The 13,244-nt window shown below is 39.8% G+C and overlaps 2 protein-coding genes across 2 annotated transcripts; both read right to left on the reverse strand.

The window, feature by feature from the left end:
* Nucleotides 1-799: 799 nt before the first annotated feature.
* Nucleotides 800-1,735, reverse strand: LOC140070031 (olfactory receptor 5AP2-like). Its single transcript, XM_072116361.1, has one exon. It carries the CDS (start codon nucleotides 1,733-1,735, stop codon nucleotides 800-802), a length of 936 nt encoding a protein of 311 aa, XP_071972462.1.
* Nucleotides 1,736-11,885: 10,150 nt separating this feature from the next.
* LOC140070032 (olfactory receptor 5AP2-like) lies at nucleotides 11,886-12,834 on the reverse strand. The gene has a single exon (XM_072116362.1). The coding sequence runs from the start codon at nucleotides 12,825-12,827 to the stop codon at nucleotides 11,886-11,888; it is 942 nt and encodes a 313-aa protein (XP_071972463.1). The 5' UTR covers nucleotides 12,828-12,834.
* Between the last annotated feature and the right edge of the window lie 410 nt (nucleotides 12,835-13,244).

Below are 13,244 nucleotides of genomic sequence, written 5' to 3' on the forward strand. Positions count from 1 at the left end.
GCATACCAGTTAGAATTTAGTAAGGGTTTCTTTCACTGTGGTATAAATTATTTGTGGTGTTACAACTACACATCAGTCTTTGTCAAAGCTGAAAGGCACACCTATTCTAATACAGAGAAGGTCCTGGTGTATTTGCACAGATGTCGAGTCAGTTATCTGGGCCTATTACCTACTTCTTCCAAAAATCAATGGCCATTATGTTTGACAAAGACCGAGGGTGCAGAGGTTCCCTATTACTTGACATATGCCCAAACAGAGTACAAAATGAATGCAACTAATGTTATTCCACCAGGAATGAGACATTGGGGCATATTTAACAGGGCCTCTGTGCCTCGTCAGTGGCGTAGAAGCCCTAAAATAATGGCAAATGCTAGCTTATTGCTAGCACTTGCGATTATTTAGCCCTCTCCGCCACCTGTAAGCCAGTGGGGCGTGAAGGGGCATGAAGGGGGGACGGCAATAATAACAAGGCAATTGCTTCTAAAAAAATGGGATAGGGAAAGTACCCATAAAAGGCATGACTGTGGTTGCAAGGAGCTAAAATATGGTTGATGACTTCTTAGCAGTCAATCAACGAGATTTTCTTGTATACCCCAAAGCTGGACCTGAATTTCTGACTGAAGTTGTCAGGGACCTGAAATTTGGCAATTTGGGACCTCTCAACACTTACAGTATAATTTTTTGATGTTTTTATACTTGAAGGACTATGAATTGGGGAATAGCTAGCTATGTGTTTTTTTTTTAATATATAAGCAAGTAGGTAATACTACTATATGCTTGATGTTTCCCTTCTATTATTTCAATGGTTTGGTAGCCAACATAATTTAGCTTCAAATGTGTCTTTGACGTCTTTGTTCCTTATGCTGTAGATGATGGGATTCAACATTGGCGTTACTACAGTATAAAGAATGGACACAGCTCTGTCTATCTCAGGTAAGTATGTGGAGCGAGGTTTCAGGTACATGAAGATAATAGTCCCATAGTAGAGAGACACCACTATAAGGTGGGAGGCACATGTGGAGAAAGCTTTACCTCTCCCTTGTGAAGATATTGTCTTTAAGATGGTCCAAATGATATGGATATATGAAATTAATATCAAGAGGAAAGCAAACAAGACAATTATATGTACGGCGATGTACAAGACTATTTCATTGAGATAGGTGTCTTTGCAGGAGAGTTTGAAGATAGGAGGCATCTCACAGAAGAAGTGGTTGACATGATGGGATTTGCAAAACGGCAGTTGGAAAGTAAGGGGTGTATGAATGCTGGCACCCACAAACCCCACGCCCCATCCTATGGAAGCTAATAAAATACACATCTTCCTGCTTATGATGGTTTGGTAGTGCAATGGTCTACAAATGGCAGCAAATCGATCATAGGCCATGACGGCAAGAATGATGCATTCCGCGGCTCCTAAAGCCATATGGAAATACATTTGAAGTGCACATCCCACCAGAGAAATACTCCTGTCCTTGGATAAAGTATTTATTAGAATTTTTGGTACAATGGTGGAAGAGAAACAGATATCAATCGTAGAGAGATTACTCAAGAAGAAGTACATGGGGGTCTGTAGCTTTGAGTTGATCCTCACCACGGTGATCAGTAGAACATTTCCTAACAATGTCATCAGATACATGATCAAAAACAGAACAAAGAAGATGATCTGGAGATATCGGACTTCAGACAATCCAAGAAGAATAAATCCTCTTAAACAGGTTTGATTAAAATTTTCCATAAAGTGTGATGTATCTGGTGAATAGGAGGATAGAATTAAAATATACTTAGTACAACAGACAACCTTATTCAGCTTTCACAATTGATCTGATCTGATCTTCAAACCTTGGAGAATTCATTCATTCTAGATCGCCTTCATTTATAACATCACTGGTTGTAGTCACATAGTTATCAATTTGTTTGTTATAGGAAATTAACTGAAATATAATGCCCATCTTTTTAGACTGATCTCTGTTAAATTACTAAAAGTGGCTGCCACAAAGAGACGTGCTGCCTCGTCATGTGACTTGGAGTGCGACTGCACGGGGATCATTTATTTAGCTCACTTAATCTTGCACTCATCTTTCACTGAGGTCACAAATTAAGAATAATTTACAGCCAAGACAGTTCTCACAAACATATGCTGCTGAATTAAAACTGGGACCAATAAGCAACGCTACATCTGCTATTTCCTCTCTAGCAGTCACCTTGTTACCCCACTAGACATGCACACTCAGCACACTACACAGTCACATAGCTCACCAAACTACAAGGCTATGGACACACAGGGGCTTATTTTCTAAGGATTCATGGATGCACTTTTGTGGGACTTTCCGATGGTTTTGCACGGCTGTGACAGGTATTTAAAAGGGGATTGTGTCGCACGCGATCAGATTGTGGCGCAGCTGCGCTGGCTTTCATGCAACAGAAATCGGGAGGTGGGCTGTCGAACGATCCGACTGATTCGGACTGAGCGCGAGATTTAACTTTCAAATTGTGCACTTACATGCACTTACATGCACCAGGAAGAAGAAGGTGAACTCCGTCGGACCTGAGCGGGGAAGTGACACATGTAGGATATCGGCCGCACGATCTTATTGAATCGCGGCACAGTGCATGATTGTCGGACAATGCACTTTCTGTGAACTCCAAGGAACGAGTAAGTAAATGTGCCCCGCAGGGTCTACAGGTACCAACATTAAAGTAAGAAGCTTTAATACAAAAAGGAGTATAGGAATTATAAAAAGATGTTAAAAAGTTACAAAATGAAATGACACACAACACAGCAAAACAGTTACAAAATAAAAACAGGGCAAAATAACAGAAACTTACATATTAAAGTAAATTCCCCGGAGGTGGAAGAAATAAGGAACATGTTAGTTTGATTGCCTGTAGCATGTAACCCTTTATTCCACTTTATCGCATTATTTTATATGTTTTCTGTTTAGTTCATGTTTCAGAATCTCCCATTGATTAATTAGTCAAAAGTGTTCCTCATGATTGGACAAAGTGAAGGGGGGGAGGTGGGTGTTAAGGAATATTTAAAGTCCTATGTCTCTATGGTGGAAGGGTCAGTGGGGCAGAAGAGATGTCTATGTGTCTTTTGAAGTCTGCACGTAACAATCTTGGGGTCAGAGTTAAAAGCTTCCTGGACACAGAAAAATTGTCATCCTTTACCAACTGTACACACTTAAAGGGGTATTCTCGTCTGGGAATTCACATTCAGTTTCATTAATCTGCCATATACAAACATTTCTTCAATTGGATGTTATTAAAAAAAAATGTTCCTGTGTGAAGATAATTTCTCATAAATGTAGTCATGCTGTCTCTTAGAAACGAGGTGGCTTCCTCGGTTACGGCCACCTCTGCTGGAGTGAGTGCACAAAGAAACAAATTGTTTTTGTATATGAAATGTCCTGGAGTTACTACATGTCGCACAGCCATCCTGTGGTAATGATTGCTGAATCCTGGTGGTCCGGCGGGACTCTATAGCGCATGTCTGCCCACCGCTGCCAGAGTGTGATGTGGTCGTATCTGAGAAAGCTATCTCGTTTCTAAGGGACTACATGACTACATTTATAGGAAATTATCTTCACACAGGAACATTTTTTTTTAATAACATCCAATTGAAGAAATGTTTACATATGGCAAATGAATTTAATTAAATGTGAATGCCCTGATGGGAATACCCCTTTAAGGGTACATTTAGATGGCCGTCTGTGGGTATGTAGCTGCGGCCGCAAATTTTGCAGCTGCATATATGTCCCCATAGATGGCAATGGCAGCCCGGTGGCGGTACAGAGCCACACGTGTGGCATCAATCCGTGCCGTACTTGGGGAAAAGATAGAGCACGCGAGGTCCGTGCTTTTCCCCTCCTCCTCCTCTCCAGCGCACAGAAGTATGCAGCCGGGCATACGGCTGTGTGTATGTACCCTAAGGTATATATTTCCTCACAATGACACTATAGGATTTAGTATTTTCTTGTATGCTGTGAAAATGTACATAAAGAAAGCACATAAGGAAAGCATGCAGGTCCAACCTCACAGAGGGAAAGTTGTAGGGGATGCAGGACTCTCAGGCCCTCTCCATACTGCTCCATACTACTCCATACAGACAAATATACTCAGTTGAGAGCAGTCAACTGTCAGGAGATGTAGGCCTTACAAGCTTTCTATATTTCTATCTTTAAACATGACTAGGGCATGCAGGATTCCATAGATTTGTCAAGGGGTAGGAAGGTCAAACATGGCACATTGGTTTCCTCAGGGAGTGGCCAAGGCAAGTAGGACCTACAGGTTTCTTATTAAATCCTTTCAGCAATTAAAAAAACTAATTTCTGAGTTCAGTGTCTCCCCATTTATCCTAAACCATCCTCAGATAGAAGACTATGGAGATTTTATGGCTTGGGGTTGAACCTAAATTTGGTCCCATCAACTCTATGCGATTGTGAGATTTGCCGCAACAAACCTATAACTGAACTGAACTCAGAATGTGAGTTCATGTCAGTGATTTAGGTTCAGTCCCATAAATGCCACAAGTGCACAGGGTTTGTCGGACCAAACTCACTTGTGTGAAGTGGCCATAAGTCTGACGTTTTTTTTGCCATTTTTAACTTTACATAACTTTATGTACTGAAGTATGATGCTATATATAGATAAGATTTCATTTAACTATGTTTCTTCCTAATCTTATCTGATTCATTGTACAAAAATTTTTGATATTTTACTTTCTGATTTTGTGATTGTTATTGATATGTTGGAAAACATTGTTTGATTAGATGCTCGAGCATTAAATTAAGTGAAGAACAGTGTTTTTATTGTATAATAAAATATTCCAGATGTTTCCTGATGTTTTGCTTGTAAGAACACATTGAAATAACACTATTCTTCACTTTGCAGGTGTGCGCGCGTGTCTCCCGCTAGGTTCGGAGATGTTCGGAACATCTGGAATGTGAAGAATATTGTTCTTTCAATGTGTTCTGCACTTAAATGGTCCTGTGTTCACTGTTTTTAATGTTTCAATTCTATTCTTCACTTTGCAGATGTGCGTGCGTGTCTTCCGATAGGTTCGGAGATCCGCGCGCACACCTGCAAAGTGAAGAATAGAATTAAAACATTAAAAACAGTGAATGCAGAACACATTGAAAGAACACTATTCTTCTCACTGCAGATGTTCCGAACATCTCCGAACTTAGCGGGAGACACGTGCGCACACTTGCAAAGTGAAGAATAGTGTTATTTCAATGTGTTCTTACAAGCAAAACATCAGGAAACATCTGGAATATTTAATTAATCACTGTTCTTTTACTGTTCTGTTTTAGCAAAAAAATGCTCGGGTCTCCCATTGACTTCAATGGGGTTCGTTATTCGAGACGAGCACACGAGCATCGGGAAAAGTTCGTCTCGAATAACGAGCACCCGAGCATTTTAGTGCTCGCTCATCTCTAGTCACTAACAAAAAACTATACCATTCACTACATAGATGCAGCGAGTTAGCTATCATTTCCAGTTCCACAAAGTATTTTATTTATTTCCAAACATCAACTCAAATTGTTCTGGCTCCTAGTATTTTTCTCATTCATGATCATCACTTATATGATTTGTCTTTCCATATACAATGTGAACAAGGCTCACACGTGTGTTGGAGGCTTTATAAGTCTCAGTCATGTAACATTGAGAAGATTATGATTTACGCAAGACAAAAGACACCTTGGGGGACATTTATTTTTATTTTTCTTCCTATTTTGTCTTCTGTCTTTTTTGAGACATTTTTTGGTGCATTGCAATTTTTGCACTTTTTTGGGGACAATTTGAAATGTCTGACAGTCTGTTTTTCATCAGTAAGACACATTTATCTACCATTCCAGATGTCCTAAATGTCGCAAATGACATTTATCATTTCAAATTGACTCAAACTTGTGCAAAAAACTCCAGACAAATCCATACAAAATGGAAAGAAGTGACTTCAGCCATTTGTGCGACATTTTTGAGACATTTGTAACACATGTCTCAAAAAGAGATCTAAAAAAAACCCATTTAAGACAAGGAAAAGTGAGGTTGAAGCAAACGGAAAAAAGAGCAGCAAAAACTTGCCAAAACACACAGAGATAATATAAATGACCCCCCTTGACTTAAAAGGGCCATTGGGCACCATTTGTGTCCATTCTAGGATCAGGACTGCATTAACTTAGTTTGAAATCAGAACCACAGCATAAATGCTATGTGGCAGAGTTTGGACTTATTAGGTTTTAAAAAGTCACAAAAAAAGTCTTTTTGTTTTCTAACATAACTGTGACTTTTTATGCAACTTATTTTAACGTCCCAAATCATCTGTATAGAAGAACACTGATTTATTAAATAATAAATATTTAATTTATTACAATAACAAAGCCACAATGATAAATCTAATGGCCAGCAAAGCAATATAGGGCCAGAGGTATCACTTGTTTTTTCTGTTGTTTTTGTGCCTTTTCATACTGGCGCACTGTTTTTGTGCCAGTTTTGTGACTAAACACCAAACTATCTGCGCAGCAAAAATAACCATGTTTTCCTCATTTGTCCTACCAATCCAGATGTTTTGCTGCCTCTTCTAATCATTCATCATTAGCAACTTGTTCATTTAGGTGCAATTTAGATGCAAAAACACTCCAGCCTGAATGTGGCATAGACTAAGTAGCAACACTGAACTCTTGTGCAGAGCAGCTTATCCCCAGCAGCAGAGCTCAGCAGACACTACAGACACTACACACACTACAGACACTGCACACACTAGAGGCGCTGCACACACTACACACACTACAGACACTGCACACACTACAGGCACTGCACACACTACAGGCACTTCACACACTACAGACACCACAGACACTACAGACACTACACACAATACAGACACTGCACACACTACAGGCACTGCACACACTACAGACACTACACACATTATAGACACTGCACACACTACAGGCACTGCACACACTACAGACACTGCACACACTACAGGCACTGCACACACTACAGACACTACACACACTATAGACACTGCACACACTACAGGCACTGCACACACTACAGGCACTGCACACACTACAGACACTACATACACTACAGACGCTGCACACACTACAGGCACTGCACACACTACAGGCACTGCACACACTACAGGCACTGCACACACTACAGACACTACATACACTACAGACACTGCACACACTACAGGCACTGCACACACTACACACACTGCACACACTACAGGCACTGCACACACTACAGACACTGCAGACACTGCAGACACCACAGACACTATAGACACTACAGACACCACAGACACTACAGAAGAAGATAAGTGAGTGGGAGCTGCAGATACTACTACAGAGAAGTGCCCTGTGTGTCTACACTGGTGTCTGAGGAGGATACAGGTCAGAATTACAGCAGAATATCAGTACTGGGGGATCCCTTCCAGGAGAAGCCCCTGCTGAGGAGATCACTGGGTGCTGGGTGTCACACACCTGGGTGCTGCTGTATGGATCATTCTCATGCTGGGATGTGGGAGAAGCAGAGAGGAGCTTGTAACTGCCCCAATCTAACATTGTGCCTAAACTGCGCCTAATTGTGACTAAAGTAAAGTGATTAATAATAGACAGGAACTTAACTCATCACAGATGGCTGTAGCTTGTGATAATTTAGACGCAACAATGTGCCAGAATTAAGGCGCAACAACGAGACTTGAGCGCAGAACAGTGATACTTCGGGCCCTTAGACTGAAATAATAATGTCACAAGTTGTCCGGCTCATGATAAATTCCCCGCTGATTGTTTTTCAGCTCATACTTACAGTTTAGGGATAATGTATGATGTCAAAGCATTTAATCTATCAGATCATCTTCTCAGATTTTGGATCTAAGACTGTCATGTCTGACACTGAGCTGCTGCTTCTAATTGTAAGAAGATGTTCTTGGTTGCTCAGTGACCACACTTTCTGAGGACCTTCTGATACCTCTAAGATGGCGTATAGTCATGTTCAATCAGCATGAAGGAGGCAATGCTTCATCATATATACTGTTCTGGCATCATCTTTCAGTCCCAACTGTATAGAACTGAAGTAAGAGACTTTGTGAAGTTCCTGGAGATCCCTGCTGGGGTTATCTCTCTGTAGACTTCTGAAGGTGTTCAATGTCTTTTGAATATTTCCCTGAATTGTAAAAGTAATTTCAAGTTGCACTTTGCAAAGACATTTCTATTTCTGAACTAGAACTATCTCTGTTATCCTTTTTCTTGTCCTCATTTGTTTTGCATTGTTCATCACTGATTAAAAATCTTCTTGATTGAAGTTCACTGATTAAAATTTATTTATACACTTTTTGCACCAAACTATAAGTTTTTTTATTTTAATGTTTTTTTTTTTAAATTTTGTATATATAATATCTTAAGCTCCTCTATTGTGGAATAAGAAACAAAAAACTGTTTATTTATTATAGAATGTCAAATTAAAGTGAGTCTACCATGTCCTAACTCCCCTGTAAAACCAGAATCAGAGGGCACTATATACAGTAAGTTTTCATGATCTATCATTTTATGTTTCACTATAATCTGCCACTTTACAAAAACTTTGTTTACGTTAAAGCAAATTAGCTTCGCTTTGCACCAGGGGCAATGCCTCTTGGTAGGACTGAGGTTCCTGGGGTCATCAGTTTAGAGCAGTGGTGGCAAACCTATGGCACGGGTGCCAGAGGTGGCATTCAGAGCCCTTTCTGGGGGCACTCGGGCCATCGCCCCAGCACACCAGACAAGACTCAAAGAATCTTCCTGCAGTTCCAAGCAACTTAAAAGGTGCTGCTTTTAGTCATATTTTGATACTAACTTCGCTACTTGGGACTGTAGGAAGAGAGAAAATGAATAGACAGGGCCGAATTATCTTTGGAGGACCTCATGCTGGCCCCTACAGGTCTACAGAGGGACACTGGAAAGAAGCTAAAATGATGCAAATTTTCATATTTCTACTGTGTTGCTGTCCTCATGAGGCCAATGTGATTGTTGAAGAACAGGGAGCAGTAAGTTACTGCTTTAATTTTTGGTTGGCACCTTGCGATAAATAAGGGGCGTCTTTTTGGGCACTCGGCCGCTGAAAAGTTCACCATCACTGGTTTAGAGCCTGGGCCAACAGGACCAGTCACTTACACTTGACACTAGTAATGAGCGAACCTGTAAAGTTAGATTCACTGAGATGATTTATACTCACCTTTGCATCCCGTTTCCCTTTGCAGTAATCTGAAAAACAGTATAGATAGAAACTGCCACATTTAACAAAAAGGTTTTTAAAATATTGAAATGAGCCTAAGGTGCTATATAGAGCACCTCCAAGCTTGTCTTAATTTATTCACTGCTCTCATCTTACCTCCTGCCCCCACTACTTGTGTAAAGCCCTCTGCACTAGTATGGGGTGGATGAGGAGGAAGGCAAGACAAAGCAGTGAATAAAATATAAGACGGATAAGCTTGGAGGTGCTTTTTTTTCTTCTAAATGCAGCCATTTCTTCCTATGCTGAAATCAGATTGCTGCAAAGGTGGGTGGTACCAGGAGGAGAGTATCAAACATCTACTATCAGGGAATCTGATAGATCGCTGCTCCCAGGTGAAGTCATGCTTGTGGCTTTGCTGATTGTGGTTGTTACCAGCAGGTGGGGGGGTGGGGGGAAGTGAGTGGAGACAAACTTTTGTTTATGGTCTGGGTCCTCTTGTCACTACCCTTTCCAAAAAGAAGAAGTAGAACGAAGAAGAAAACAGGTACACCAGCACTCACAGCGCCACCCATTATGTACCGAGAAATGTAGTTGCATAAAGATACAAAATTATTATTACAAAATATGTATGGAATGACAGATGCTTTGGAAGCAGTTTTAAATTTAGGTATATTATTATTTAACTGTGAAAAAATCTGGCTTTACTAGTTGAGGGTTTTAGAAGGCTTTAAACGAAAACAAGGAAGTTCTTGGTTTATAAAGTCTTGAATGAATATAAATCCAAAAACAAGATGTGCTTCATTGAAATCTTTTGGTAACTTCTCATTCTATACTGAAGCAAATTATTTCTATTTTATTACGAATCTTGGTAGGGGACTTGAAGGAAACCAGATAGTAAAGCCAATTCTTATTTCAATTCTTATTTTAAAAAAAAAAAGTATTTTCAAAAACTTTTTCTAATGTTAGTGAGTTTTATTACAGCCTTATAATTCAGAAAAATAAATGAGAGATACAGTAATGCGTACATTTTACTAAAAGTAACTAGTCCTTTGAATCAATTCTTTTTATTACAATAAAAAATAGTGCTGGAGATATTAGAAAACTTTGTAATATTCTTCATTAAGAAAATCAGCTTCTCTGTGATTAGGTCTGTCGAAATGCGGGTTAGACAACTCCGAACGACTATCAGGAAAATATCAAATCAAAAGAAAAGTGGGCACTACCTGGAAAAAGTAAGGATTCTGTACTGTATATCTGTGGAATAGCCTGCCTCAGGATCTGGTCAGAGTAGGGACAGCAAAGAGCTTCAAGAAGGATCTAATTGCCCTTTTTGAATCAAAATAACATTAATTGTTTTATTTTCATATAGAATTGATTCCTTTACATCCATTCCTCATCCAATCCCTCCCCTTCCTTGCTTGCAATGGGCAGTTGTCTTTTTTCACCCGTATTAATTATGTAACTCTTTCCATACCTAGAGCATATTTCCCTTGATTATTCAGCTCTATGAGGAGAGAAGACTATCCAGGGACATTCTGTAAAGAGATAAGTTATTAGACACTTTATCAGGCTCCTTTATGTTTCGGCTGCCAGTGGATACTAGCTGAAGGAAACTTAAGGGCAAAAAGTAGATTACAATATTTACTATTATCATCCAAACTATTGAGTTATGGATTATCGGAAGGAAAGGATAGATAGACCCCTCTGCTCTCAACAAAAAGTGGACAGAAGTCCAAAAAGTGAGGAACAGGGATAAAAACAAGGCTTAGGAGACAATAAAGCATGTAAGGGTAGACATAGGAATGAAAAGCTGCATAAACACTTCTCACCTTTTTGGGTTATGCTTAGAGCACAACATCATCATAAACCCAGTTTGGTTTAGAAAGCTGGCTGCCACATCATGATCCATTTTAGCCAGAATAGTACTTGGAGAAATGATCAGGAAAGCCCGGGAGTTATCAATACATTCAGTGGGGTAAAAACTGTGCCATAATGAGATTAGCTTAGCTTGAGGCAGACTTTATGCCCACTGCGGTACTACACTGCTGATGAAACTGACCCCAAAACCCAAACACATTAATAACACAAATTCCAAACCTCTATTGACAAACCTGATCTATAAAGGGAGTAGATCAGTTAAATTGGCCAGAGACCAATTAGTAGCATCTAACCTTTTTTACGACTATGGCTTCTTCAAGGGAAAGGTTTTACCATTCCTTTGGCAGGACTTAATATTCCTACGTTCTTGAGACACAAGAATCAAATGATAACTTTAAAATTAAAGTTGAACCACCCCTTGTAAATTTTGGAACACGGACATTTTTGGCTCCTCACTTTTACAGCACCTTACCCACCTATTCCTTAGTCCAGGGGTCCTGACATTGACATCTTAAAGGCCACAAACTCTAAAATCAGAAATCGATAGAATCCAGAGCTTCAATGGGTTGCAACTGTATCAGTGTTATGCAATTTGAATAAATGGTTTATGGGAACAATGACCCTAGTAAAAGCCCCACATTGTCAAATAGCTGGGGGCAGCTGTCCCTATTGGCACCCTACTAGATACATTTTTTTTCACCCTGCTAATATTACAAAAAAAGAATCTAGGAACAAGGCAATCATTTTGCGCAATATAATCCATCTACTAGTGGTTATGTCTACTGTTTTCCATTAGAACACCTAAAAAGTTTAATTTTGATTGTGTCTTTAACATCCTTGTTCCTCATACTGTAGATGACAGGATTCAACATTGGTGTCACTGCTGTATATACAAGGGACACAACTTTGTCTATTTTAGGTGAGTTTGCAGAGCGAGGTTTCAGATACATGAAGATGATAGTCCCATAGTACATAGACACTACTGTGAGGTGGGAGGCACATGTGGAGAAAGCTTTCTCTCTCCTTTGTGCAGATATTGTCTTAAAGATGGTTGAGATTATACGAATATATGAAATCAATGTCAAGAAGAAAGCACAAAGGATAATAATCTGTGCTGCCACGTACATGACTGTTTCATTGAGATGAGTATCTTTACATGAGAGTTTAAAGAATGGAGGCATCTCACAGAAGAAGTGGTTGACATGATGGGATTTGCAAAAGGGCAATTGGAACGTTAGAGGAACATGAACACATGCCCCTCCAAAGCCCATGCCCCATGCTATGGAAGCTAAACCAATGCACATCTTATGGTTAATGATGGTTTGGTAGTGCAGTGGTTTACAAATGGCAGCAAATCGATCATAGGCCATGACTGCAAGGAGAATGCACTCTGCAGCCCCCAACGCCATATGGAAATACATTTGAAGTGCACATCCCACCAGAGAAATGCTCCTGTCCTTGGACAAAGTATTTATTAGAATTTTTGGCACGATGGTGGAAGAGAAGCCAATGTCTATCATGGAGAGATTGCTCAAGAAGAAATACATGGGGGTATGAAGCTTTGTGTTGATCCTTGCCCCGACGATCAGTACAGCATTTCCTGACAATGTTGACATGTACATTACCAAGAATATGACGAAGAAGATAATCTGGAGATATGGGTCATCAGATAGGCCAAGAAGAATAAATCCTCTTCGAGAGGTTTGATTTCTACTGTCCATAAGATGTAATGCACCTGGTAAAGAATAGGAAATTAAGTTTTACTAAACAGCAATGTACTACGACGCACAACCTTAATCTTAGAACCTTGGAGGAATAACCAATTCTAGCCAGACCATATTTAGGACAGACCTGGTTTAGTGTAATACTAGAACTGATATATGAAAGTCAATGGTCATTATTTCCACCTGATCTCTCTTTTGGGAAGTCAATATGCAGATTTCTATTTAAATTACTATTTAATGAGTTTTTATATACATTCTCTATGAGTTACTGAGGAAAGTGACAGTTTTTCCCAATGAGAGGGCTGGGAGGCCTTCTCTGTACATGGCAGTGCAAGCAGAATTCAGAAAGCTTTTCTGTGATTGGCCAGGGCAAGTATGAATCACAGGCTTTCTCAATAAGTCTTGGAAGCAGTT

Source organism: Engystomops pustulosus, chromosome 7, assembly GCF_040894005.1.
Source record: "Engystomops pustulosus chromosome 7, aEngPut4.maternal, whole genome shotgun sequence".
NCBI classification, from domain to species: domain Eukaryota; kingdom Metazoa; phylum Chordata; class Amphibia; order Anura; family Leptodactylidae; genus Engystomops; species Engystomops pustulosus.

Coding starts and splice junctions, on each gene's coding strand:
- LOC140070031 (XM_072116361.1), bottom strand. CDS start 1,735: ATGGAAAATTTTAATCAAACCTGTTTAAGAGGATTTATTCTTCTTGGA.
- LOC140070032 (XM_072116362.1), bottom strand. CDS start 12,827: ATGGACAGTAGAAATCAAACCTCTCGAAGAGGATTTATTCTTCTTGGC.